General features: G+C 38.3%; 1 protein-coding gene across 7 annotated transcripts in view; it reads left to right on the top strand.

Moving 5' to 3' along the window:
- The window catches only part of LOC134527877 (very long chain fatty acid elongase 7-like), a 213,960-nt gene that overhangs the window by 160,654 nt on the left and 26,735 nt on the right, over positions 1 to 26,571 (top strand). For all 7 annotated transcript variants that reach the window (XM_063360865.1, XM_063360863.1, XM_063360866.1 and 4 more), the window contains 3 exons: positions 1,915 to 2,105; positions 7,011 to 7,091; positions 10,927 to 10,983. In XM_063360865.1, coding sequence (XP_063216935.1) covers positions 1,915 to 2,105; positions 7,011 to 7,091; positions 10,927 to 10,983 — 329 coding nt within the window. The remainder of the gene's footprint in view (positions 1 to 1,914; positions 2,106 to 7,010; positions 7,092 to 10,926; positions 10,984 to 26,571) is intronic.

Here is a 26,571-nt window from a genome sequence, read left to right as displayed (position 1 = left end):
TATCCTTGCCGCAAAGAATAAATATGTATATCAACTTAATAATGTTATTCAATCCAGTATTCAAAGTGATGAAATTTCATATAAGTCGATAGACACCATTGTGGAAGCAGATGATGTAGTTAATTATCCAACGGAATTTTTAAACTCACTTGATCTGCCAGGGATACCATCACACATACTTAAATTGAAAATAGGTGTGCCAATTATGCTCTTGCGGAATATTAATCAGCCAAAACTCTGCAACAGCATGCGACTTTCAGTTAAGAAATTAATGAATAACGTAGTGGAAGCAACGATTTTAACGGGGCCTTTCAAAGGGGAAGATGTCCTCATTCCTCGAATACCCATGATTCCGACCGATAGACCATTTCAATTTAAAAGATTGCAATTCCCAATTCGATTGGCATTTGCAATCACAATCAATAAAGCTCTAAGTCAATCTTTAGAATTGTGTGGTTTAGATTTAGATGCGGATTGCTTTTCACATGGACAACTGTATGCTGCGTGTTACCGAGTCGGAAAACCAGATAGTCTTTATATCTACGCATACAGTGGAAAAACAAAAAAATATTGTATATCCACAAATATTGCAAAATTAAACTTATATGAAATGTTTTCATTGTTTTGTTTCTCATTTCTCAACTATTCAATCACAATGTGCCACAGCGAAGCGTGGCAGGGTACAGCTAGTATATATATATATATATATATATATATATATATATATATATATATATGTTTAATGTATGGTCCAAGGTGCTTCACAAGGCTTGTATAACTTTTGAATTTGGAGCTATACAACCGGTTTATTGGAAACAACAAACCAATTATTTACGGTAGAACAATAATCGTCTGGAAAAAAACCAAATGAAGGTTATATAACCATTGCGTAGCAATATCCAGACACTCGGTGTTACAGCTTTAATACCTTTATCAAGGCAAGACGATAAATACATTTTCATTACGGTACAAATTCCTTTTCTGTTATCCTATGTTTCAGTATTATTTTAAAGACGTTTCACGTCAAATTTGGCAGTTTGGCGAAAGTAATTTTTGTTGAAGGGCGTACAGCTGGCACGAGCCCAGCTCGTATCGCCGCAGGCAGGCGGCAGGCTGCTCGCCTTCTCTAAGCCAGCTCACACCGCGCAGTCGCGGTGGCTTTCCGCAAAGACCGCAGTGCTGAAGATACTTCACTTCTTCAAATAGGCCTTAGCAAAGTAGTACCAAACTACCATTTATAAACCAGCTCTTTCATAATAAAATTAACTACAATTACAGTAGTTAATAAAATAAACAGAAAAAAGCAAAAAAAAATATTTATATCTTATAAGTAATTATAAGACCGAAAGAAATAATAAGTCATATATTACTTTAACATTAAAGGGAAGCAGTTACCTGTTTTTTTATCTTACTATTAAAAATAATGGTAAAGTTATTCTGAAATAAAGTGAAATTGTTCAAAAATAAATTTTAACAGAACATTTAAAGATTACAAAAAAAAAAAAATACTTAATAATTTGAAAGGTTAAATTGTAAATTTTAGCGAAACAAAAATGTTAAAAAATTAACACACTTTAATTCCAAAATAATTTATTTTTTAATACAAGTATTTCCCGTATATTGCAGGTTCGACCAGAATACATCGTTGCAAATGCGCGCTAGTCACAAATAAATGTGTGCGCGGGAGTCCTAAGTTTATGTCTATGTTAAGGCCATTATTACGCCGTAGCGCTTCACTTGAGTATTGTCTTTTGAAACACACGCTATGTTGGCAAAAGGCAGCTGGCACGAAGACTTGACATAAAACCATCAAGTGAACAGAGAGAGATAGTTGGTACATATGTTGGTGTCAAGTGACATGCGGACGGAAAGGCAGAGACCGACGTGACAGCTAGTTGGTAACTGTGTTCGCAGACCCGCGAGTCAAGGACTGGCTGCTCATGAGCAGTCCCTTCCCCACGCTCGCCGTCTGCCTCATGTACGGCTACTTCTCCAAGGTGCTGGGTCCCAAGCTCATGGAGAACCGCAGGCCCTTCGACCTGAAGAGGGTGCTCGTCGTGTACAACCTGGCGCAGGTTTTGTTCAGCTCCTGGCTCTTCTATGAAGTGAGTACTTGGTCTGTTCAGCACCTAGCTGTTCTATGAGGTGAGTGCTTGGCCTTTTCAGCGCCTGGCTCTTCTATGAGGTGAGTGCTTGGTCTCTTTAGCGCCTAGCTCTTTTACGAGGTGAGTGCTTGGCCTGTTCAGCGCCTGGCTCTTATACGAAGTGAGTAGTTGGTCTGTTTAGCTCCTGGCTCTTCTACGAGGTGAGTGCTTGGTCTCTTTAGCGCCTAGCTCTTTTACGAGGTGAGTGCTTGGTCTCTTTAGCGCCTAGCTCTTTTACGAGGTGAGTGCTTGGCCTGTTCAGTGTCTGGCTCATCTACGAAGTGAGTGCTTGGTCTCTTTAGCGCCTAGCTCTTTTACGAGGTGAGTGCTTGGCCTGTTCAGCGCCTGGCTCTTATACGAAGTGAGTACTTGGTCTGTTTAGCTCCTGGCTCTTCTACGAGGTGAGTGCTTGGTCTCTTTAGCGCCTAGCTCTTTTACGAGGTGAGTGCTTGGTCTCTTTAGCGCCTAGCTCTTTTACGAGGTGAGTGCTTGGCCTGTTCAGTGTCTGGCTCATCTACGAAGTGAGTGCTTGGTCTCTTTAGCGCCTAGCTCTTTTACGAGGTGAGTGCTTGGCCTGTTCAGCGCCTGGCTCTTCTTCGAGGTGAGTGCTATGCCGGTCGCTTGAGTTTACCCAAATTTCGGGACAATTTTGGAAAAGATTAATTAAATAACTTTACTTTTGAACTTATTATTTTTTAAACTTTTTTTAAAACCATATCCAGGTTAACCTCAATAACACAAACCTGAAGGGACCATAACATTGTTACTTTGAAATAATGAGGGTTCTACTACCCATACTATTACAAAATTAATAATATATTTTATATAATTCCCAAAACAGATTCAAATAATGTTTAAATAATTTTTCTCATTTATTACATGCATAACACCTCCAAAAATTTGTATAAGCTTTAAGAAAATATGTACAAAAATTTATACAGCAAAAAATGTACTTTTCTTGGGAATTGTTAAATACAATTTTAGGAACGCTATACCTGTGGCACAAAAAAAAATATTTTTTTGTACTGTATTTCTTTTGAAAGGGATATAGTACAGAATAATAAAGCAAAGATTTAATACTATTTACAAAAAGACATTTAGGAAGAATATGTAACTCCTAAGCTTTTTCCCTCATGCTACACTGAACCAAAGCAATATTAATAATATTTTATTTATAACTTCACATTGTTTCTTTCTTTTTTGGGGATATATGTACTAACCATTCTTTACTACATGTAATTGTTCACCCTTGGATCAAAAACATCTTTGCATTACATATAATAAACATACTTTTGTATCAAACAAATTACTTAACACTATATAACTGCTATGTAAGATCTAGGGACTGACAACACACTTTGCATTAATGAGAGTTTTGTACTTACAGTGTTTTTATTAATGAGGTTTATATTTTCTCGGTACACATATATGTATAACTGTTACTGTCGGGGAAACAGTACATGACTTGGTAAACACACCTACTATGTCCGGAACACAATTATCTTTGTCACCTTTTACATTAACTGCCATATATCGGCATTAGGCGCATCTTCCCGACTGTGGTGTCCTTACATAATTTTCAATTTGATTGAAGTTTTACTTTACCAACCGTATTTATAATATCACTTTAGTCCTTTTATTATTTTATTTATATTAATTATGTTTTTATTACGCCAACTAGTTACAACTTCTAACAGGCGTACGTAAGTACAGTCATCCAATTTTTAAAGTTAAATTTTACTATGTGTGAAGTTTCATTGTTAAAAATATAGTTGAAATAAGTTTTAAACAAGAAGATTATTTCAATGTTACCTATGTTCAATGTTATCATCATGCGAGTATAGAAATGTGACGGAAGGGCTCGGGGCGTGGGCGACTAGCAGTTCTCGCGCGGGTCGGCAGGTGGCACGGCTGTAGCGCCCCGGCGGTGACGCAACAGGTCGTGGCGACACGCGACGGGCCTATCAGAGCGGCCGTGGGGCGGGCGAACACGGCGCAGCGGGAAGCCACGACACGACAGAAGATAACCTCAGCTGCACGGCTCAGGGAACCCGGCCTGCCGCGAAGAGCAGGCCCGGCGTTGCCTTAGGACTTCCGAGAACTGAGGATGCCGAGATCAGAATGACTGGCAGATTTGCGAATCTTTTCCGCGCGTGTGTGTGTGTTTGTTCTGTATTTTTTTTTGTCTTGTCAGTCATTTTTCGTCATCCACGAGCAAACCATTCCCACTTTATGGACTTGTCATTTGACGAGTATTCATTTTATTCCCAGTTTAGATGACGTAGACTACTTGGAGCCAGTTCCAAGCGACGCGAGTTGACACCAACTGCGCTGCTAGGCGCTCCATGTCGTGGCTTCGGGTCCAGTCGATCTGTGTCTCGTGAGGATCGATTACACTGCAAGCCCTTTAAATCACATGACGTAACTCGATGTTCTGAACAACGCTTTTTTTGAATTTTTGCTGCGTTTATTAATTTGCGATGAAGCTGGGTCCTTGACCCGAACTACTCTTTTCGTGGCACCCGCTAGACGCAGCGGACTGACTCAGAGCCTGATGCAAACGGTGACTGGCTTACGGCAAGTTCTTACAAGATGGTGATCCATCCAAGCAAGTGATCGAACTCCTGCACTTCCTGCAAGTCCAGGTGACATGTCACGTCCCTACTACAAGCGCAGAACGATCTTCAATAAAAAGTACATTTTACAAAAGATTTAGTTCAAAGGACAGGTCCCAGTCCCACAGTTTAAACGTAGAGTTTATTTAGTTATAAAGCAAAATTTTATAATTTTAGTCTACTACTTAAAATTGAATGTTATCGTTCTCCGCTTGTAGTAGGGACGTGACATGTCACTTGGAATTGCAGGACAGTGCAAGACGTCGATCACTTGCTTGGATGGATCACCATCTCGTAAGAACTTGTAGTATTCCAATCACCGTTTGCATCAGGCACTGAGTCAGCTCGCTGCGTCTAGCGGGTGCCACGAAAAGAGTGTTCGGTTCAAGGGCCCAGCTTCGTCGTAAATTTGCACAATTACTCAGCTTGCACGATAACTATCATCGATGATCACTAGTCAGTGCACATATTTAGCCTGCACCGTGAAATAAAGGAAGTCCTAGATCTACACCCATCCTCTCCGATGTTTATATATCTTTCTTACTAACTTTAAAACAGCTCATCAAGGATTTGTATTTTTAATGCCATAAAAATATCGTTAATGCTGTATATGACTAGAAGTTTTATGTTGAATGGTTAAAACATTGGTACTTCTGAAGGGAAAAAAATGTAGAATTCTAAAATATTAGCTAGTATTTTACGCTTTTAACGAGTGGTTATGTTAGGGGTATGTATTATAAATTTTGACTTCATTTGAATGGCCGGTTTGGTCAGGTAAGCTCAATTGAAAAGAAAAACATCTTTACAGTAATTTTAATTTTTGTTTAGGAATTATCAGTTTAAAATGTAGATAACTTAACGTAGTCAACAGCACTTATTATTTTACTAGGGGTTGCAAGGCACCTAAGGTGCTCATTTAAAAGTGATGAATACAACAAAAAACCTTAATTTAAAATACACCAAATTTTTATTTAAGTTTAAATTTATTATAATAAAGCTCTTTGGCACTATAGTCAGTGTTGAGCGTAACTATATATATGATAGTATTTTTAATGCATCCAACCTCACTTAACCAACCACCAACAATACTTTAAAAAAAATGTAATATAACTTGACAATACTCCAATTTCTACGTTACTAAACATATTAAGGACGATATCGACATCTTTGCTGCACGTTTTATCCTAAAATAGGTGCTACAATAAGCTAGTGGCGACCTTAAATGACCTTCAAAACTGTGCTATGGAATGGACAGGCTTGCCGCAAAAAAAAAAAAAAAGGCATTTGATTGTAAGAAATTAATATTTTTACTCTTTGATGTAACTACTGTGTATGAATGACTTAAAATCATTTTTTTTTTAAATACAAGTACGTATATTATTACAGCAGGCTTTCTGATTTGCACAGGAGAAAGAATTTCTTGAGCCAAGATATTGTTTGTAGTTATATAATGGAACAAATATTGAGGCATATTTGTTGAAATCACGTTTATAAGTTCAAAAAATTTTTAAAATAAAATTTCTTCACAGCCAGTATGCTATGTCAAAGCTGTGACGTCATCAAGTTAAAAAGAATGTTTTTGAAGTTACTGTCTAGAATCACGAGAAGGAAAAATAGAAATAATTTTACCAGAAAAAAAAAGTCAAAATCAAAAGAAATGAGAAGACATGCAAGGTATTAAAATTCATTATATTTGCGTATCAATATCAGTTAACACATTCTTTGAATGATTCGTGCAAGAAAAAGGATGATTTAAAACATTATGTTGAAATAAGCCATTGCGAGTTTACAAGGCGTGTCATAAAGAAAATTAGAAGAACGGATAAACAGCGAAGAAAACACAAACACATGCGCAGGAAACAAAGCCCCAATAAACTGAAGTCAAATGTTAAATGCAAAGAAAGCAATAGAATTCTGTGGAACAAGATAAAAAAGAAAGAAAAAACACAGCACTGACAAACCCATTGAGCCGACAACGACGAGACGGTTGCTACAAGAACAGTAAATGCTGACAAACATACCTACACCTTGAACAACAATGAGACACACAGTTCAAACTAGCAATAGCATAGGTTTTGTATAATTTTTTACATCATGATAACATTTTAGCCCAGTAACAATTTTTAAGAACTTATCTTTTTCTGGCCGACTGTTTTGTCGCGCGCGGGGGGCCTGCTGGGAACAGGTGCCTAAGAGAGCTTTGCTACCGAGCAAGTTGCAGATGTGTGTAAGAGAAGTGTGTTTGTTGCAGTGTCTGATCAGCGGCTGGCTCAACCACTACAGCTACAGATGTCAGCCGGTCGACTACTCCACCAGCCCGCTAGCCATGAGGGTGAGTGTACCCCTCTTATCGAGCACGCACACTCTCACAAGAGTGGTCACTTCTAGTTTCACCTGATACCCTCACACCACGTGCTCTCTCTCGCCAGCTGTGCGACGGGCGATTGTGAAAACGGCGAGGTCGCAGGCACAGGATTGCGAGGTAGAGGTAAACAAACAAGTCGTGGGTTCAGCACAGAAGGAGCCCGTACGCGGTCTCTGCCCGAGCTCCAGTGTGAAAAGTGAGAGAATATCTGAGAGATCTTGCTACTCCTCCTTCACAGGGGAGGTACGGCAACCCTGTCACACAGCTGGGAGCAATATTAAAATTTTACGAAAAAAAAAAAAGTATGTTGCTTATGATAGTCTCCTAGCTGGATTTTATGTAGTTTAACGTTTTTGCATAAAATGCTAACAAAGTACTAGTGGAAAAGGGGCAGTATGATTGCTGTGACACACGCGCTTCCAAAGTAAATAATTTTCTCCGAAATAAAATTTATTTCATTTATTAAAAAGGCAAAAAAGAACCACCAATATATGCTAACTGTATATCCCCACACACATCCTTTTAAAACCATCTTGGAAGCAACTTGCTTCAAAGACCAACTTGTGTACAATATTTAGTTATAATAAAAACTAAAAGACAGTTATTTACGAAGGCCATATGCCTACAGCGTTCTGACGTATTTGAAACAACGACACAAAAAGACAAATTCAAATAAAGTTACACTGCCAATACACAACTTTCGCTTCTGCAAAAAGGTTTTGTTTCGCGTAAATTTTAGTACATTACTAAATCAACTAGTTATTTAAAATTATTTATTTAGTTTAGCAAGACGTAACAATTAAATATCAAACAAATTAGACGCAGATAATGCGTGCATGCCCAAGTCGAAACTTTGTCTGCAGTAAAAAAATAATAATCGGGTGGGTGGTTCAGAAATCCTCTTTGTTTCATACAAAAATTGAGTCAAAAATTAAACTACTGCTTGTGCCACCTCCAACTCTGCGATGTCGAGCGAACTTTAAAAATAGCAGAGATACCTAAAAAAAAGGCAAGTCTGTAGGCTAAGAGGGCTTTAATCAGGACAAACATTCCTATAAAATATCTTTATATTGGCAATGTTGTATTAAACAAGAGAATTTACCGTTCGTTATTGTCTCGTGGTCAACTGGGTGCAATGGCTTAGTTGATAAAAATCAGTAATTTAATACAATTTTCAGGACGTTCGCTATTGCAGTTTTTCACTGTTTGTCAAGGAAAAAAATTCAAGAATGCAAATTTAAAAATAAAATGAAAACAAACCCACAGAGAACAAGCATCAATCAGCTATGTCAAACAGATAAATCCAACAATGTACCTAAAGAGGTATTATGGACCACACAGACGAACACATTCAAACTTAGTATCAATTCCGTGGAAGTAATTTAGTCAAATAAAAAAAAATAACAGTTCAGACAAACACAGTACAGACAGCTTCAACAATAACAGTAAATGCAGGTAGACAACAAAACCTGCGGACAACAAGCAAATTTACGACCAGAACGATGAAGATAAACAGATATCATGGACAACACAATGACGACAGAGTAGGTTTCCTATGACAAAACAGTTGCGACGTTTCGATATCCTATCAGCCTGTTTGTGCCTGGTAACGGGAACAGATTCTAGTTTATCTGTTTGACATAGCTGATTTAAGCTTGTTCTCTGTAAGTTTATTCGTTTTTATTTCTTAATTTGTGTTATTGAATTTTTTCTTTGATAAAAAGTGCAAAACTGAAATGGCATATTTCCAAAAAATAGCATCAAATCACAATCTCCCATTGCATGAATCATTTAAAGAACGTAAAAAACAGTAATATCGGCAAAATGGTAAAGTAACCTGAACATAAAATTGCCTAAGCTTCTCTTCTAAAAATAACCAAATAATTAGAATGCCTCTTCTTCAGCCTCCTCAAACAGTTCACTGAAAGTGCTGCTGAAGTACTAACGCAGCCAAAGTTAAAAAGGCATTATATAACCCCCCCCCCCCAAAAAAAAACATTTACCTCCAGATCTTTCCTATTTTCATTGACTATCTATCAAGCACTTTAAAAAACCTTGTGTTAATAAATACATTCAAAAGTTAAAATAAGAACAAATGTTCTAAATAATCTTTGCGAACTAGAAAAAAAATTCAAGTCCAGCCCGCAATACTCAAATCCTTCGTAATTTTAGCCTTTTTGATTTCTTCATATGTTATTAAATGACGACACCAAAACATCCATATAAAAAGTTTAGGTTTTCCCAGAACGCGTTCAAAACTTATTTCTTCACTGGAGTTACCATGTCCGAGGCACTTGGTGAAGGTAGTAAATGTCTGCACGCACTGTAAAATGTTGGCACAAAACAAATGGGTGTTTCTTATCCCTAGCAGGTGGAAGCTGATCTTACACTCTCAGAAATATGTCAGCTTATGTTAGGGTTTACGTCGATGAACTTTTAAAGATACCTCCAACAATTTTTTTATTGACTGTAATGGTTTAAAAAAGATAGTTCACCAATATCACAGTTTATAACAAACATGCACGAGGCTTAAAATAAATCAGGACTCTGCGAGCACAGTAAAAGGTCTTTAAGAAATATTATCATTCGTGCCAAAAAAGTGTGTGCGTGGAGTCCACGCGTGTCAAAGTGAAAGTTCTTGCTTATGAGGTCGCAATTCAAAAAATTATAGGCAAGTGTGCAAGTATGCAAGTATGCAAGTATCTGCCCGTCTCCTCCTTTCCCGGTTCCCCAAACACGTACCTAACTGTTCCCCAAATGCGATCGGAGTTTTCGTTATCCTCGAAAATTGTAGCATCGACCCCCCCCCCCCCTCACCCAGCAAAGAAGTTTCACTTGAACAAGTAATCCTTGGCCCAATAAACAATCTTCGGTTGGGACCTTAACATTATAGGGTGATGTTTACCTTGATAAAAAAAATGTAAATTTCGTTGCTGCCGCGTGTATGTCCAACACGAGGCATGGTGTCAGGCCCGCCAACAGTGGGGATGTTTCACATCCCACACTCGCGCGCAGTGTTCCCACCTGTCAGCACTAGCGCGCAGTGTTCCCACCTGCCAACACTAGCGCGCAGTGTTCCCACCTGTCAGCACTAGCGCGCAGTGTTTCCACCTGTCAGCACTAGCGCGCAGTGTTCCCACCTGTCAGCACTAGCGCGCAGTGTTCCCACCTGTCAGCACTAGCGCGCAGTGTTCCCACCTGTCAGCACTAGCGCGCAGTGTTCCCACCTGTCAGCACTAGCGCGCAGTGTTCCCACCTGTCAGCACTAGCGCGCAGTGTTCCCACATGTCAGCACTCGCGCGCCTCCTACCAGCGCCTCTTGCCACTGCGCGGTGGCCGTCCGGCGAGTGTTCGAGACTCCCGCCAGGTGGCAGCGCAGGGCCACAGCGTGAAACAAATTACTATCAATATGTATAACTTACCTAAAGTGTCTTTAAATACAAACTAAAATCTCACACCAATTATTTTTTTTTATAAAAACTAACATAAAACACAAGTGATTTAAACTTTTATCAAATAACAAACAAAAATTAAGTAAACTTTTTGGCCAGGCAAATAAAGAATATACCTAATTTGAATTGCAAAATAGTGGAAAACTTATTTAAAGCTCTTGTGGCGAGAGTTCTGTGACATTGGCCTTTGTAGCTTGAACACAGCCGCAGGGAGCGGGTGCCAGTACCTACAGTGTATGGGAAAGAGAGTATTCGATGATGGGGGGTTAAAAAAGGCGATTGTGCAAGTGAGATTGTGTTAATGAGGGTGTTTTAAAAGAGAGCGTGACGGTGATGCTGCGGTGTTGCAGATGGCGCGCGGCTGCTGGTGGTACTACTTCTCCAAGTTCACAGAGTTTTTCGACACGGTGAGTGCAGCCACATTTAGAAACATATTGTCATGTTCTGTGACACGGTGATTACCACCCTGCTAACTCACTTAATGTCCAGCAGTGAAAGTGCTTCGGTTAGTAATCATCTAGTAGTAACAGTGCATCTGTTGAACAGCATCCAGTAAAACAGTGTGTCAGTAGAATAGCCTTCATTTGTAGTATTGTGTCATTTTTATAGCATCTAAAGGTGAGTCAGTATGAAAGTATTCCCACCCCCCTCCCCCAGAAGGCACTGCAAACCTACCACCCAAGTCGGTGGAATACACAAATAAACAAAATGCAAAATAGGGTTTAGTTCTCTATCTCACCGATGCTGCTCACCTACCTGAATTTATTTTATAGGTTCAAGGTTTGCATCAAAATATAGATACAAAAATACCATCAAGGAGGCAATAGGATAGGTGTAAAATTCCCCATCCAAAAGAAATGAAAACTTCAAAATTAATTTTACTGGTTTCATCAAACAAAGAGCTAAATATAAAAAAATGTTGGTGGCAATTTCCCGCCACACACATCATTTACTAACCTCATAAACAACGAATAACTGATTTATCAAACCCGAGTGAACTTATAAATTATAATACACATATTTCCTAAGGCCGTGTAGCTTATTATTCAAAATTATAGTACAAAAATATAATAATACGAAGTTTAATTATTTATGCTACTAAACATAAGATTATAAAATAAATTTCTGTTTCATGTAAATCTGTTGACTTTAAAAAGTAATCTTGCTACTTCATGTAATTCTGGCTTGTACTAGAACTCTATCTTTGTTCAACAATGAGAATTTCACAAGCTAGCAGAATCTATTTATGTATTTTTGTAATTTTTTTTTCATTTTAAATTATTTTTTTTATTTTTTTTTTTAAATATTTTTTCCCTGTAATCTTATGATATCAAAGAAAACGTGTGGTGGTTTTCTCCGAGTGCATCTGATTATACATGTCAATATTATGATGGTTTTCTCCGTGTGCTCCTGATTATTCCTGGCTAGGCATCTTATGGATTTCTCCGAGTGCTCCTGATTATTATTGTCAATATTATTATGGTATTATCCGTGTGCTTGTGATCATTCCTGTGGTTTCTTCAAGTGTTTCTGGTTATTTCTGAGAAACCGCTCTCTCCATGATGGATTTTTTACCTAATGAGACATGTCATTTTATTCAGAGTTACATTTAATTCGAGAATTTCTGCTACTAAATCAGCACTTGCGATATTTTTTTTTATCAGGTGGAATTAAAAAATAAACAACCATTACTCAGTCAAATAATAAGCTCTGAGAAACACTAACTGGAAGATCAAACTTCCTTCTCTTTGGAGTCTAGCGAAGCCATCCTTCTTTTGCGATCGTTAGTGAGCATCCCGCATAAACGAAATAAATATTATTTACCTGCAAGCGACACGTGGCGACATTTGTTGTTGAAAAGCAGAACTACTTACAAAAAGCACCTTTGAATGAGATAACTTAACTCTCGCTGATGAAATAATTAAAAAATTGTATTTAAGTAATGGTTATTAATTTAAAACTCTTAGTTTGCATCTGCCATTAGTCGTAGAAGCTAACATGTACCCTGGTACGATGTGTGAAGCTGTATCAAAACGTCATCAGTGTAGATACTGTAGCAAGGTGTTTACCTTAAGAAAGAATGCTAAATGACATGAGATAAGCGAGTGTAATTTGGGTCCTTGTCAAAAACCATTTCATTGCAGTCAGTGTCAGAAATCCTTTGGTAGAAGATATTACTTGGATAGACATTGCAAAACCTGTACAATTAAGATGAATAAAGATAACGAAGACTGGGCTACAACATCGCGGAAGTGGAACGAAGGCGAAAAAGCTAATGCTAAAAATAATGATCAAGATCAAGATAATAATTTAAAATTTAAAACAAACGAAGAAAGTTCCAACCACATTAGAAATGAAAAGATATTTACTCCAATATCTAGTCGTCTCCATGAAAATGTGAAAGATGGAGAACCACCTGAAGCTTACAATGTCGAAGACTTTGATGAATCATCTGAAGCTGGCATGATTGAAGATTGTGGTGTCACATCTGAGGCTGACATGTTCGATGACTGTGTTAACACATATAAGGCTGACATGATTGAGTACTGTACTGAAGCACCTAAAGCAGGCAAGATCGAAGACTGTGATGATGGTCTGAGACCAAAACGATGGAAACGACGTAATAAAATAAAGTATCCTGATCAATCTTGTGATGCTGACATGATTGAAGACTGTGGTGACACATCTGAAGCTGACATGATCGATGACTGTGCTGGCACATCTAAGGTTGACATGATTGAGTACTGTGCTGAAGCACCAAAAGCATGCCAGAGCGAAGACTGTGATGGTGGCTTGAGACCAAAACGATGGAAACGTCGTAATAAAATAAATTATCCTGATCAAGCTTGTGATAATCGCTGGCACGATGACGAAAGTGACCTTGTGGTTGGTGTTAAAACGAAAAACACCAGAGATAATAATATTTATTATAAACATGCAAGGATGATGAACGTAGCAGAAGAGATTGATTATACTTCATGGGAAGATCCTAACATATTGGTTGACAGGCTAAGACTACAACATGGTTCGCTTTGTGCAGAAAACTATTCGAACATTAAAGAAATATCCTTCATACTAAAAGAACTGAGGGAAGCTGGCTACATACAATAATGGTTTAAATTAAATTTATGTGTATAAACTTGAAGATAAATTAATATATTTTTTTTTCGAGATGGTATCTACCACTTCGCGAAATCTTATTTCTAAATAAAACTTATAACTTAAAGGTGTAAAAAACGTCACCACTGCCAGTCAAAATGTATACTAATAAAGACATGTAAATAATCATGCCAAGTTCGATAAAAAAAAAGTAATTGAAATCAGTTGGCTTTGGGCACATTTGGAGCCTTTTGGAGCTGATGGAGCATTTGGAGCCTTTTGGAGCCTTTGGAGCCTGTTGAAGCATTTGGAGCCTGTTGGAGCATTTGGAGCCTGTTGGAGCTGTTGGAGCATTTGGAGCATTTGGAGCCTTTGGAGCCTTTGGAGCTGTTGGAGCATTTGGAGCATTTGGAGCCTTTGGAGCTGTTGGAGCATTTTGGAACCTTTTGGAGCCTTTTGGAGCCTTTGGAGCCTTTTGGAGCTGTTGGAGCATTTGGAGCTGTTGGAGCATTTGGAGCATTTGGAGCATTTGGAGGTGTTGGAGCCATTTGGAGCCATTTGGAGCATTTGGAGCTATTGGAGCTGTTGGAGCATTTGGAGCATTTGGAGATGTTGGAGCATTTTTAAGCCTTTTGGAGCCTTTTGGAACATTTGGAGCCTTTTGGAGCCATTTTGAGCTAAATATAATTTTATTTTTCTTGAGGATATCAGGTAGAACATAATCAATCAGCTTACTGATGAAGTAACAACGTACGGACCTTTAAATTATAACTTGTGGCTTGACTGTTTATATGGTATATCTTTTCCGTTCGAGGACCTAGAGAAGTCCTCTCAAGACATCGACCGTTATAATTTTACAGTTCTGACGATGTGAAGCAATCTGTTAAACATGGTATCCAGTAACTCTGCCAATAAGAGGAGGACTATGTCAGTAAAGGATCTGGTTGGTCTCTGTCAAGTATAAACCGATTGGAGCTAAGAATTAGTCATTTCACACCGATGCGGAACTAATGATTATAAGATTGCTGGCTTTCGCAACTGATCCTGTAGTAGAATAGAAATTATGTAATAAATATTATGTTTGAGAAAGAACTTAGGTACAGTGTTTTATTTTCGAACCTGTAATTTTTGAGGTATTTTTACATACATTTTTTTTGTATCGCCCAGGGGTCGAACCAAATATAGATTCAATATGTAAAGTAATGTATGATTTTTTCGATAAATTTTGGAATTTTTCCCGAATTTCTAGCTAAATAATTACACGATTCCAAGATGGCGGTCGTAATGGCTTATAGGATGATGGTTCATTTGGAAACTTTGCTTCTTTTAGGACTTTGATCATTATTTATTAAAATTATTATTTTTTACATAAAATAAATTGTTTTGCATCGTCTAGGGATCGAACGAAGGACAGGAATCGATTGAATCAATCAGTATATTTATTGCCAATTTATTTAATGAATTTTGGAACTTTTCCCGAATTTCTAGTTAAATAATTACACAATTCCAAGATGGCGGCCAAATAACAAGATGGCGGGTGTCACAGCAATAAGAATAAATGATTACTGCACTCTAGCGGGTACGAATTGTCAGCGCACTCTAGCCGACGATACAATGATGATCGCTTCCAGCAGACGAGGACAAGATGGCGGACATGACGTCATGCTAACTGGCGATATATATGCTATTAACAAAGTGGTGGGGGTCAGTCTACCTGCAGCCACCATGGGGGAATGATCGTTCGCCATTTTTTTTTTTGCCCTCGTCGGGTTCGAAACGAGGACTTCGAGCTCCGTGTCGTAAAGGTTTTTTTTAATTTTTTTTATTAAAATTTTATTGATTGAATTTTTTATAATTTTTAAATCTTTTTTTCATTAAAATCGGATAATAAATAAAGATTTTAAAGATGGCGGGCGTAACGATAATTGTAACGATGACGTCATAATCCAAGATGGCTGGCATGGCATCCTAATTTTCAAGGTTATGACATCGGTGGCTTAAAGCGGCTCTTAGGACTTTTAAGCCGCTTTTAGGAATTTTCGTGGTTTCTAAGGTAAAACGACTTTTGAGGATTTTCGAAATCATAATTTTTGAATTGTGGAATTTTTTTCGAATTTTTGGCGGAATTTTTTTCCAAAAAAATGGAAATTTTGGCGGATTTTGAGGAATTTTGGGCACATTTTGCCCAATTTCGACTAATTTTGAGGGTCAAAGGTCAAGGTACTACTTATCCCGTTACGCTGTGTCCCGTTGCACTCATCCAAGATGGCCGCCGTGACGTCAGAATCAGAGATGTGGCTCGGCACCTCTGGCAGCTCACCCTGAACCCTGGCGCCGGACCCCCATTCATATACTACTCACGTTGCCAAACTAAAATTTCTTCATAAACAGTCCCTACTATGTGTTCTTGTCTGGTAAAGCCCAACAGTTTACGAACAACGACGACTTTAGATGATTTCGTGCCCATTAAATATATACTGCAAAGGCCACCTTAAACTTTTGCAAAGTGTAGTTATCTATTTTGGTAACCTGAAACAGGTAATGCGACATTTCAGACCAAATCACGATGCCATCCAAACCACTGAAGTAATTTTTAAGTTATCCTAGCACACAGTTGGGGATTTCAGCAAAAATGTGGCCAAAAGTCGAAAAATGAAACTTCGTTTTGAAACCTATTGAAGGTAGGGATCGTTGAGAGACTATCCCCTCTTCACAAAACCGTTAGGCGCAGCCTCGTACGACTTGTGGTTGTCGAAATATTTCAGTATAAATTTGACCTGCAACGACGGCATTTTCTATGTGCTATTGAAAAGTTTAAATGTATATAAATTGAAAGTTTTCATGAAATAAAAATGAAAATATGGATGCGGTTCGTAGAATATAATGAATAATTTACTTTTAAAAAAAAGTTGCTCTTCATACAATTAACTATACACCGAAAAAGTGGCTAGTTGTTTGAAAGAAAACTGATGATATGTAGACCAAGAGTTCCAAATCCCGCTGAATCCCGTGTTTATTCTGCGACGCACATGAAGTATAAACTATTAGGAACCACTTCTGCAGATGTCAGCTTCTAATATTGTCTGGCCTTGGTGCTAGATATTATACTACACGAGCTCTCTGGCTCGGGCAGCAGCTTCCAGGGGAGTGCCGGTGACGGCCGGTTGCACCGTGCGTGATCTCGTCATCAGCCGGTCTGAGCGTCGATCGAGCACATTCTCTGTTGCGCCACTGAGTTGCGAGCGTCGAGAGGAGAGCACTGGGAACCTCGATTTGTACCGACTCTCGGGTCAGTTCATAGCAATGATCTCGGATCGACAATGCGCGAGCAGAAAATGGTCGCCTCTTTTTAAGGACTTTGTGCATGTGAATTTAATCAAACGCAAATATTAGAGTATTATTGAATAAAAGTGGCAGATCGTATATATAACACGTGTATCAAAATTTATTACTTATTTTAGTTGTACAATCAATTCTCACGTGGAAAATAAATAATATTTAAGAAAAACTAAAAAAAACACGCTTTTATAGAAAATCCAACTAAAAATAGAAAATAAATTTTAATACATTTCAATTAAGAATAGCGTAAAAATTTTAATAAATATAAATTAAGAATAGTGTAAATAAGAAAAAAAGTTATTTTATTGTAAAAAAAAAGCGTAGGGTGCATGGTGTCAATAGTTATAAATATTTTATGGACATATATGAGTAAAAGGATTATAATTTTGATAATATCATAAAAATTACCCCACGCTTTTTTACAATAAAATATTTTTTTTTCTTATTTACACTATTATTATATAAATTTATTAAAAAATTTACGCTATTTTTAATTGAAAATAATTAAAATTTATTTTCGATTTTTAGTTAGATTTTCTATAAAAGCGTGTTTTTTAGTTATTTTAAAATATTATTTATTTTTCATTTTTTAGTTGAATTTTCTATAAAAGCGTGTTTTTTTAGTTTTTTTAAACTATGTTATAAGTAGTATAGGTTAGCCGGAACTGGGACAGGCGTCAGGCGCGAGGAGCGAGGAGACGGTCCGCCATCTTGGATTGTGACGTCACGGCAGCCATCTTGTATGAGTGTAACGGGACACAGCGTAACGGGACAAGTTTGACCTTGACCTTTGACCCTCAAAATCCGCCAAAATTGGGCAAAAATTGCCCAAAATTCCACAAAATTCGTCAAAATTTACATTTCTGTGAAAAAAATTCCGCCAAAAATTCTCAAAAAATTCCACAATTTAAAAATCAGGATTTCGAAAATCCTCAAAAGTCGTTTTGTCCTAGAAAGAACCCAAATTCCTAAAAGCGGCTTAAAACTCCTAAGAGCTAGCCGCTCTAAGCCGCAGAGGTAATGACCTTGAAAATTAGGATGCCATGACAGCCATTTTGAATGATGACGTCACCGTTACAATTTCCGTTACGGCCGCCATCTTTAACTTTTTTATTTATTATCCGATTTAAACGAAATTTTTTTTAAAATTTATAAAAAAATTCACTTAATAAAAATTTAATAAAATATTAATAAAAAAATTACTTTTACGACACGGAGCTCGGAGCCCTCGGTTCGAACCCGGTGAGGGCAAAAAAATAAAAATTGGCGACCGATCCTTCCCCCCGTGGTGACTTTTGGCAGACTGACTCCCACCACTTTTTTTCAAAGCATATATATCGTCACCTAGTATGACATCATGTCCGCCATCTTGTCTTCGTTGCTGGAGACCACCATCTTGTTTTCGTCGGCGAGAGTGCACTGACGCCATGTTAGTTTAGTTCTTATCCGCTAGAGTGCAGTAATCATTTAGTACTGTGACACCCACCATCTTGAAATTTGGCCGCCATCTTGGAATCGTGTAATTATTTAGCTAGAAATTCGGGAAAAGTTCCAAAATTCATTAAATAAATCACTCATTAACTTACATATTGATTCGATCGATTCCTGTCCTCGGTTCGATACCCGATCGATGCAATAATGTTTAATTTTATGTAAAAAATAATAATTTCAATAAACCATGTTCAACATTCGTAAAGAGACTTTAAATCATCTACTACCATCATCCTATCAGACAACAAGACCACCATATTGGAAATTCGTAATTGTAATGCTAGAGATTCGGGAAAAAGTTCAAAAATCATTAAATAAATTTGTAATCCATATAATGATTGATTGGATCGACTTAGGTCCTTGGTTCAATCCCTGGCCGATACAAAACATCTTTAATTTAAAAAAATACTAAAAAAGTGTTAGGTTTGAGAAAATAAAAACACCACAAGTTCTTTTAAAAAAATTTTATTACATAAATTCAATACACTACTACAAGTACAAAAAAAAACACTGACAAATTACTAAAGCCTTTTGGATTCCTCGATTCAAACAGTCTTCTTATTGTACGGACTAAGCCTTTTACATGACTTTAAATGTCTATCCGATCCGGTCATCACCGCAGCCAGAGATGGACTGAAGTTCATATCACTTATGTAGTCTCATTAGCCGGTACAACACATGAGTCAAATCAATAACCATGTTCATTATACGTCTCGGAGCATTTTTTATAATGACGATGTAAGCTATCGAGACGTGAAATTAGTTTATTGCACTTATTGCACTGAAATTGTATTCTTTGAACATTATAAGAACAACCGCTTCTTTCATGTCTGCGAGAATTTGAGGTGATAGTAAATGATACACCACAGTATTTGCACTGATGCGAAGTACGCTCTTCATTAATTGAAGTATTCAATGCTGATGAAACTTCAGCTAATGGTGGAACAGCACATATCGAAGTCTCCTCCAGTGTTGTCAGAGGCGTTGCCAACGGGATCTGCTCCAACATCGTCGGCGCCGACGTCATGGTTCCCGTAGTCGATGGTACATCCTCCATCGAGTACGACGTTAAAGTCGGCAAAGATGCCATCGAAGTCTCAAGAACAAGCAATTACACGTCTTATGCACCAGAAGAAACAAACTAGGTGATCCGTACACCGTCGACGTCAGTAACAAAACTGAGCGTCCTGCTGTCTAGGACTCGCTTATATACATGCACCGTATGGAATAATACGCTAGTCAAACCAAGAACATTTTACTAAAATACTAGAGTCAAAACAACATTAAAAAAATAGAAGCACCATCAAAAAAAAAAGGAAGCACACTTGGAAGCACCTTCAAAAAAGGAAAAAAAAATTGGAAGCACCATCAAAAAAAGGAAGCACACTTGGAAGCACCTTCAAAAAAGGAAAAAAAAATTGGAAGCACCGACTACGAAAAGGCAGCACATTTGGAAGCACCGACTACTTAAAGGCAGCACATTTGGCAGCACCGACAACGAAAAGGCAGCACATTTGGCAGCACCGACAACGAAAAGGCAGCACATTTGGAAGCACCGACAACGCAAAGGCAGCACATTTGGAAGCACCGACTACGAAAAGGCAGCACATTTGGAAGCACCGCCTACGAAAAGGCAGCACATTTGGAAGCACCGACAACGAAAAGGCAGCACATTTGGAAGCACCGACAACGAAAAGGCAGCACATTTGGAAGCACCGACTACGAAAAGGCAGCACATTTGGAAGCACCGACAACGAAAAGGCAGCACATTTGGCAGCACCGACAACGAAAAGACAGCACATTTGGCAGCACCGACAACGAAAAGGCAGCACATTTGGAAGCACCGACAACGCAAAGGCAGCACATTTGGAAGCACCGACTACGAAAAGGCAGCACATTTGGAAGCACCACCTACGAAAAGGCAACACATTTGGAAGCACCGACAACGAAAAGGCAGCACATTTGGAAGCACCGACAACGAAAAGGCAGCACATTTGGAAGCACCGACTACGAAAAGGCAGCACATTTGGAAGCACCGACAACGAAAAGGCAGCACATTTGGAAGCACCGACAACGAAAAGGCAGCACATTTGGAAGCACCATCATCGAAAAGGCAGCACATTTGGAAGCACCGCCTACGAAAAGGCTGCACATTTGGAAGCACCGACTACGAAAAGACAGCACATTTGGAAGCACCGACAACGAAAAGGCAGCACATTTGGAAGCACCGACAACGAAAAGGCAGCACATTTGGAAGCACCATCATCGAAAAGGCAGCACATTTGGAAGCTCCATCAACAAAAAAAAAAAAGGCAACAAGGAAGCACAAGTTACGAGATCTAAGTCTTAGAAATCAGAATACAAGAAATAAAAACATTAAATTCTTATAATTTAAATTGTTTAATTTATTGCTTTACATTATACAAATGCAAGTAAAACAAGCCATTATTGTATGTAGCCAGCATTCCTCAGTTCCTTGAGTATGAAGGATATTTCTTTGATGCACGAATAGTTTCCTGCACAAAGCGAACCATGTAGAAGTCTTAACCGGTCAACCAATATGTTTGGATCTTTCCATGATGTGTAATCAATCTCTTCTACCACCATCTTCCTTGCACCTTTATAAATATTATGATCTCTGGTGTCTTCCGTTTTACCACCAACCTCAGGGTAACTTTCATGTTTGAGACGGTGATCATCACAAGCTTGATCAGATTTATTTAATATATCACGTCGTTTCCACCGTTTCGGTCTCAGGACACCGCCACATTCTTCGATCTTGGCAGCTTTAGGTGCTTCATCATAGTCTATGTCTTTGTCAACAGCCTCAGAGTCACTGTAACAATCACCGTAGAAGGAATCGTCTTCACCCAATTTTCCGTAATATTTCGATGTTGATGATGTTGAAGCGTCTTCATCGTCTTCATGCTTCCTTTTTAGGAGTCCATCATTTTTACAAAGTAGGAAAGATCTACTTGAATTCGGCTGGAATATATTCTCACTTTTCACGTTAAGGATTCTTCCATTGTCTTCATTCTTCCGTAAATCATCAACCTCCTTCAATTTAAGTTCTTTGTCGAGATCGGAAGAGCCAAGAAAATTATTGTGGTAATGCAGATCACTCTTCCTTAGGATGGTAGATTCATCGTTGTCCTCTAGCTTGTACGCAGGCTTGGCGCTACAAGTTCTTCCATGTCTTTTTAGGCTCTCTCTCCGCGTAAACGACTTGCTACATCGTACACAACTTATCATATTGCGCAGTGGATTTTTAACACAGTCATTCTTCTCGTGTTGTCTTTTATTCTTTCTCAAGATAAAATCTTTACTGCAAAACTTACACCTATGTTCTTTCGATACAGCGTCAGATCCCAAATCAGAATTCATATTAGTTACTGAGACTAATACCAGATACCAATTGAGTGTTTTAAATTAGATTCAATACTTAAATAGAAATTTTTTCATATTTCATCAGCGAGAATTAATATATCTCCTGCAAAAGTACTTTATGCATGTAGTTCTGCTTTTCAACAACAGATGTCGCCACATGTTGCTTGCAGGTAAATAATATTTAGTTATTTTATGCGGGATGCGGGATGCTCACTAACGATCGCAAAAGAAGGATGGCTTCGCTAGACTCCAAGGAAAAGGAAGTTCGTCTTGCATGTTGGTGCTCCACAGATGTCTCATGGCATAATATTAATTTGACTGAGTAATGATATGTGTTAATTCCACCTTATAAAAATATTGCAAGTTTTGATTTAGTAGCAGAAATTATCGAATTAAATGTAACTCCAAATAAAATGACATGTCTCATTAGACAAAAAAAATCCATGCAGAGAGCGGTTTCTCAGAATAGTCAGAAACACTTGAAGAAACCACAGGAATGATTGCAAGAACACGAGAAAACCATCAAAATATTGACAAGAATATTCAGGAGCACACGGAGAAAACCACCATAATATTGACAAGAATTATCGGAAGCACACGGCGAAAACCGCCACAAGTTTTCTTTGTTATCATAAAATTACAGAAAAAAATCAAAAATAAAAAACACAACAAATTCAAAAACTGATTATGCTAGCTTGTGAACTTCTCATTGTTGAGCAAAGATAGAGTTCTAGTCCAAGCCAGAATCAGTTTTTGAATTTGTTGTGTTTTTTTATTTTTGATTTTTTTCTGTAATTTTATGATAACAAAGAAAACTTGTGGCGGTTTTCTCCGTGTGCTTCCGATTATTCTTGTCAATATTATGGTGGTTTTCTCCGTGTGCTCCTGAATATTCTTGTCAATATTTTGATGGTTTTCTCGTGTTCTTGCAATCATTCCTGTGGTTTCTTCAAGTGTTTCTGACTATTCTGAGAAACCGCTCTCTGCATGGATTTTTTTTGTCTAATGAGACATGTCATTTTATTTGGAGTTACATTTAATTCGATAATTTTTGCTACTAAATCAAAACTTGCAATATTTTTATAAGGTGGAATTAACACATATCATTACTCAGTCAAATTAATATTATGCCATGAGACATCTGTGGAGCACCAACATGCAAGACGAACTTCCTTTTCCTTGGAGTCTAGCGAAGCCATCCTTCTTTTGCGATCGTTAGTGAGCATCCCGCATCCCGCATAAAATCACTAAATATTATTTACCTGCAAGCAACATGTGGCGACATCTGTTGTTGAAAAGCAGAACTACATGCATAAAGTACTTTTGCAGGAGATATATTAATTCTCGCTGATGAAATATGAAAAAATTTCTATTTAAGTATTGAATCTAATTTAAAACACTCAATTGGTATCTGGTATTAGTCTCAGTAACTAATATGAATTCTGATTTGGGATCTGACGCTGTATCGAAAGAACATAGGTGTAAGTTTTGCAGTAAAGATTTTATCTTGAGAAAGAATAAAAGACAACACGAGAAGAATGACTGTGTTAAAAATCCACTGCGCAATATGATAAGTTGTGTACGATGTAGCAAGTCGTTTACGCGGAGAGAGAGCCTAAAAAGACATGGAAGAACTTGTAGCGCCAAGCCTGCGTACAAGCTAGAGGACATCGATGAATCTACCATCCTAAGGAAGAGTGATCTGCATTACCACGATAATTTTCTTGGCTCTTCCGATCTCGACAAAGAACTTAAATTGAAGGAGGTTGATGATTTACGGAAGAATGAAGACAATGGAAGAATCCTTAACGTAAAAAGTGAGAATATATTCCAGCCGAATTCAAGTAGATCTTTCCTACTTTGTAAAAATGATGGACTCCTAAAAAGGAAGCATGAAGACGATGAAGACGCTTCAACATCATCAACATCGAAATATTACGGAAAATTGGGTGAAGACGATTCCTTCTACGGTGATTGTTACAGTGACTCTGAGGCTGTTGACAAAGACATAGACTATGATGAAGCACCTAAAGCTGCCAAGATCGAAGAATGTGGCGGTGTCCTGAGACCGAAACGGTGGAAACGACGTGATATATTAAATAAATCTGATCAAGCTTGTGATGATCACCGTCTCAAACATGAAAGTTACCCTGAGGTTGGTGGTAAAACGGAAGACACCAGAGATCATAATATTTATAAAGGTGCAAGGAAGATGGTGGTAGAAGAGTTTGATTACACATCATGGAAAGATCCAAACATATTGGTTGACCGGTTAAGACTTCTACATGGTTCGCTTTGTGCAGGAAACTATTCGTGCATCAAAGAAATATCCTTCATACTCAAGGAACTGAGGAATGCTGGCTACATACAATAATGGCTTGTTTTACTTGCATTTGTATAATGTAAAGCAATAAAATAAACAATTTAAATTATAAGAATTTAATGTTTTTATTTCTTGTATTCTGATTTCTAAGACTTAGATCTCGTAACTTGTGCTTCCTTGTTGCCTTTTTATTTTTGTTGATGGAGCTTCCAAATGTGCTGCCTTTTCGATGATGGTGCTTCCAAATGTGCTGCCTTTTCGTTGTCGGTGCTTCCAAATGTGCTGCCTTTTCGTTGTCGGTGCTTCCAAATGTGCTGTCTTTTCGTAGTCGGTGCTTCCAAATGTGCTGCCTTTTCGTAGTCGGTGCTTCCAAATGTGCTGCCTTTTCGATGATGGTGCTTCCAAATGTGCTGCCTTTTCGTTGTCGGTGCTTCCAAATGTGCTGCCTTTTCGTTGTCGGTGCTTCCAAATGTGCTGCCTTTTCGTAGTCGGTGCTTCCAAATGTGCTGCCTTTTCGTTGTCGGTGCTTCCAAATGTGCTGCCTTTTCGTTGTCGGTGCTTCCAAATGTGCTGCCTTTTCGTAGGTGGTGCTTCCAAATGTGCTGCCTTTTCGTAGTCGGTGCTTCCAAATGTGCTGCCTTTTCGTAGTCGGTGCTTCCAAATGTGCTGCCTTTGCGTTGTCGGTGCTTCCAAATGTGCTGCCTTTTCGTTGTCGGTGCTGCCAAATGTGCTGTCTTTTCGTTGTCGGTGCTGCCAAATGTGCTGCCTTTTCGTTGTCGGTGCTTCCAAATGTGCTGCCTTTTCGTAGTCGGTGCTTCCAAATGTGCTGCCTTTTCGTTGTCGGTGCTTCCAAATGTGCTGCCTTTTCGTTGTCGGTGCTTCCAAATGTGCTGCCTTTTCGTAGGCGGTGCTTCCAAATGTGCTGCCTTTTCGTAGTCGGTGCTTCCAAATGTGCTGCCTTTGCGTTGTCGGTGCTTCCAAATGTGCTGCCTTTTCGTTGTCGGTGCTGCCAAATGTGCTGCCTTTTCGTTGTCGGTGCTGCCAAATGTGCTGCCTTTAAGTAGTCGGTGCTTCCAAATGTGCTGTCTTTTCGTAGTCGGTGCTTCTAATTTTTTTTTCCTTTTTTGAAGGTGCTTCCAAGTGTGCTTCCTTTTTTTGATGGTGCTTCCAATTTTTTTTTCCTTTTTTGAAGGTGCTTCCAAGTGTGCTTCCTTTTTTTTTTTGATGGTGCTTCTATTTTTTTAATGTTGTTTTGACTCTAGTATTTTAGTAAAATGTTCTTGGTTTGACTAGCGTATTATTCCATACGGTGCATGTATATAAGCGAGTCCTAGACAGCAGGACGCTCAGTTTTGTTACTGACGTCGACGGTGTACGGATCACCTAGTTTGTTTCTTCTGGTGCATAAGACGTGTAATTGCTTGTTCTTGAGACTTCGATGGCATCTTTGCCGACTTTAACGTCGTACTCGATGGAGGATGTACCATCGACTACGGGAACCATGACGTCGGCGCCGACGATGTTGGAGCAGATCCCGTTGGCAACGCCTCTGACCACACTGGAGGAGACTTCGATATGTGCTGTTCCACCATTAGCTGAAGTTTCATCAGCATTGAATACTTCAATTAATGAAGAGCGTACTTCGCATCAGTGCAAATACTGTGGTGTATCATTTACTATCACCTCAAATGCTCGCAGACATGAAAGAAGCGGTTGTTCTTATAATGTTCAAAGAATACAATTTCAGTGCAATAAGTGCAATAAACTAATTTCACGTCTCGATAGCTTACATCGTCATTATAAAAAATGCTCCGAGACGTATAATGAACATGGTTATTGATTTGACTCATGTGTTGTACCGGCTAATGAGACTATATAAGTGATATGAACTTCAGTCCGTCTCTGGCTGCGGTGATGACCGGATCGGATAGACATTTAAAGTCATGTAAAAGGCTTAGTCCGTACAATAAGAAGACTGTTTGAATCGAGGAATCCAAAAGGCTTTAGTAATTTGTCAGTGTTTTTTTTTGTACTTGTAGTAGTGTATTGAATTTATGTAATAAAATTTTTTTAAAAGAACTTGTGGTGTTTTTATTTTCTCAAACCTAACACTTTTTTAGTATTTTTTTAAATTAAAGATGTTTTGTATCGGCCAGGGATTGAACCAAGGACCTAAGTCGATCCAATCAATCATTATATGGATTACAAATTTATTTAATGATTTTTGAACTTTTTCCCGAATCTCTAGCATTACAATTACGAATTTCCAATATGGTGGTCTTGTTGTCTGATAGGATGATGGTAGTAGATGATTTAAAGTCTCTTTACGAATGTTGAACATGGTTTATTGAAATTA

The sequence above is a fragment of the Bacillus rossius genome, chromosome 1 (genome assembly GCF_032445375.1).
Source record: "Bacillus rossius redtenbacheri isolate Brsri chromosome 1, Brsri_v3, whole genome shotgun sequence".
NCBI lineage: Eukaryota > Metazoa > Arthropoda > Insecta > Phasmatodea > Bacillidae > Bacillus > Bacillus rossius.
Note: the sequence above shows the minus strand (reverse complement) of the source record. Positions and strands in the feature narration are given on the sequence as shown.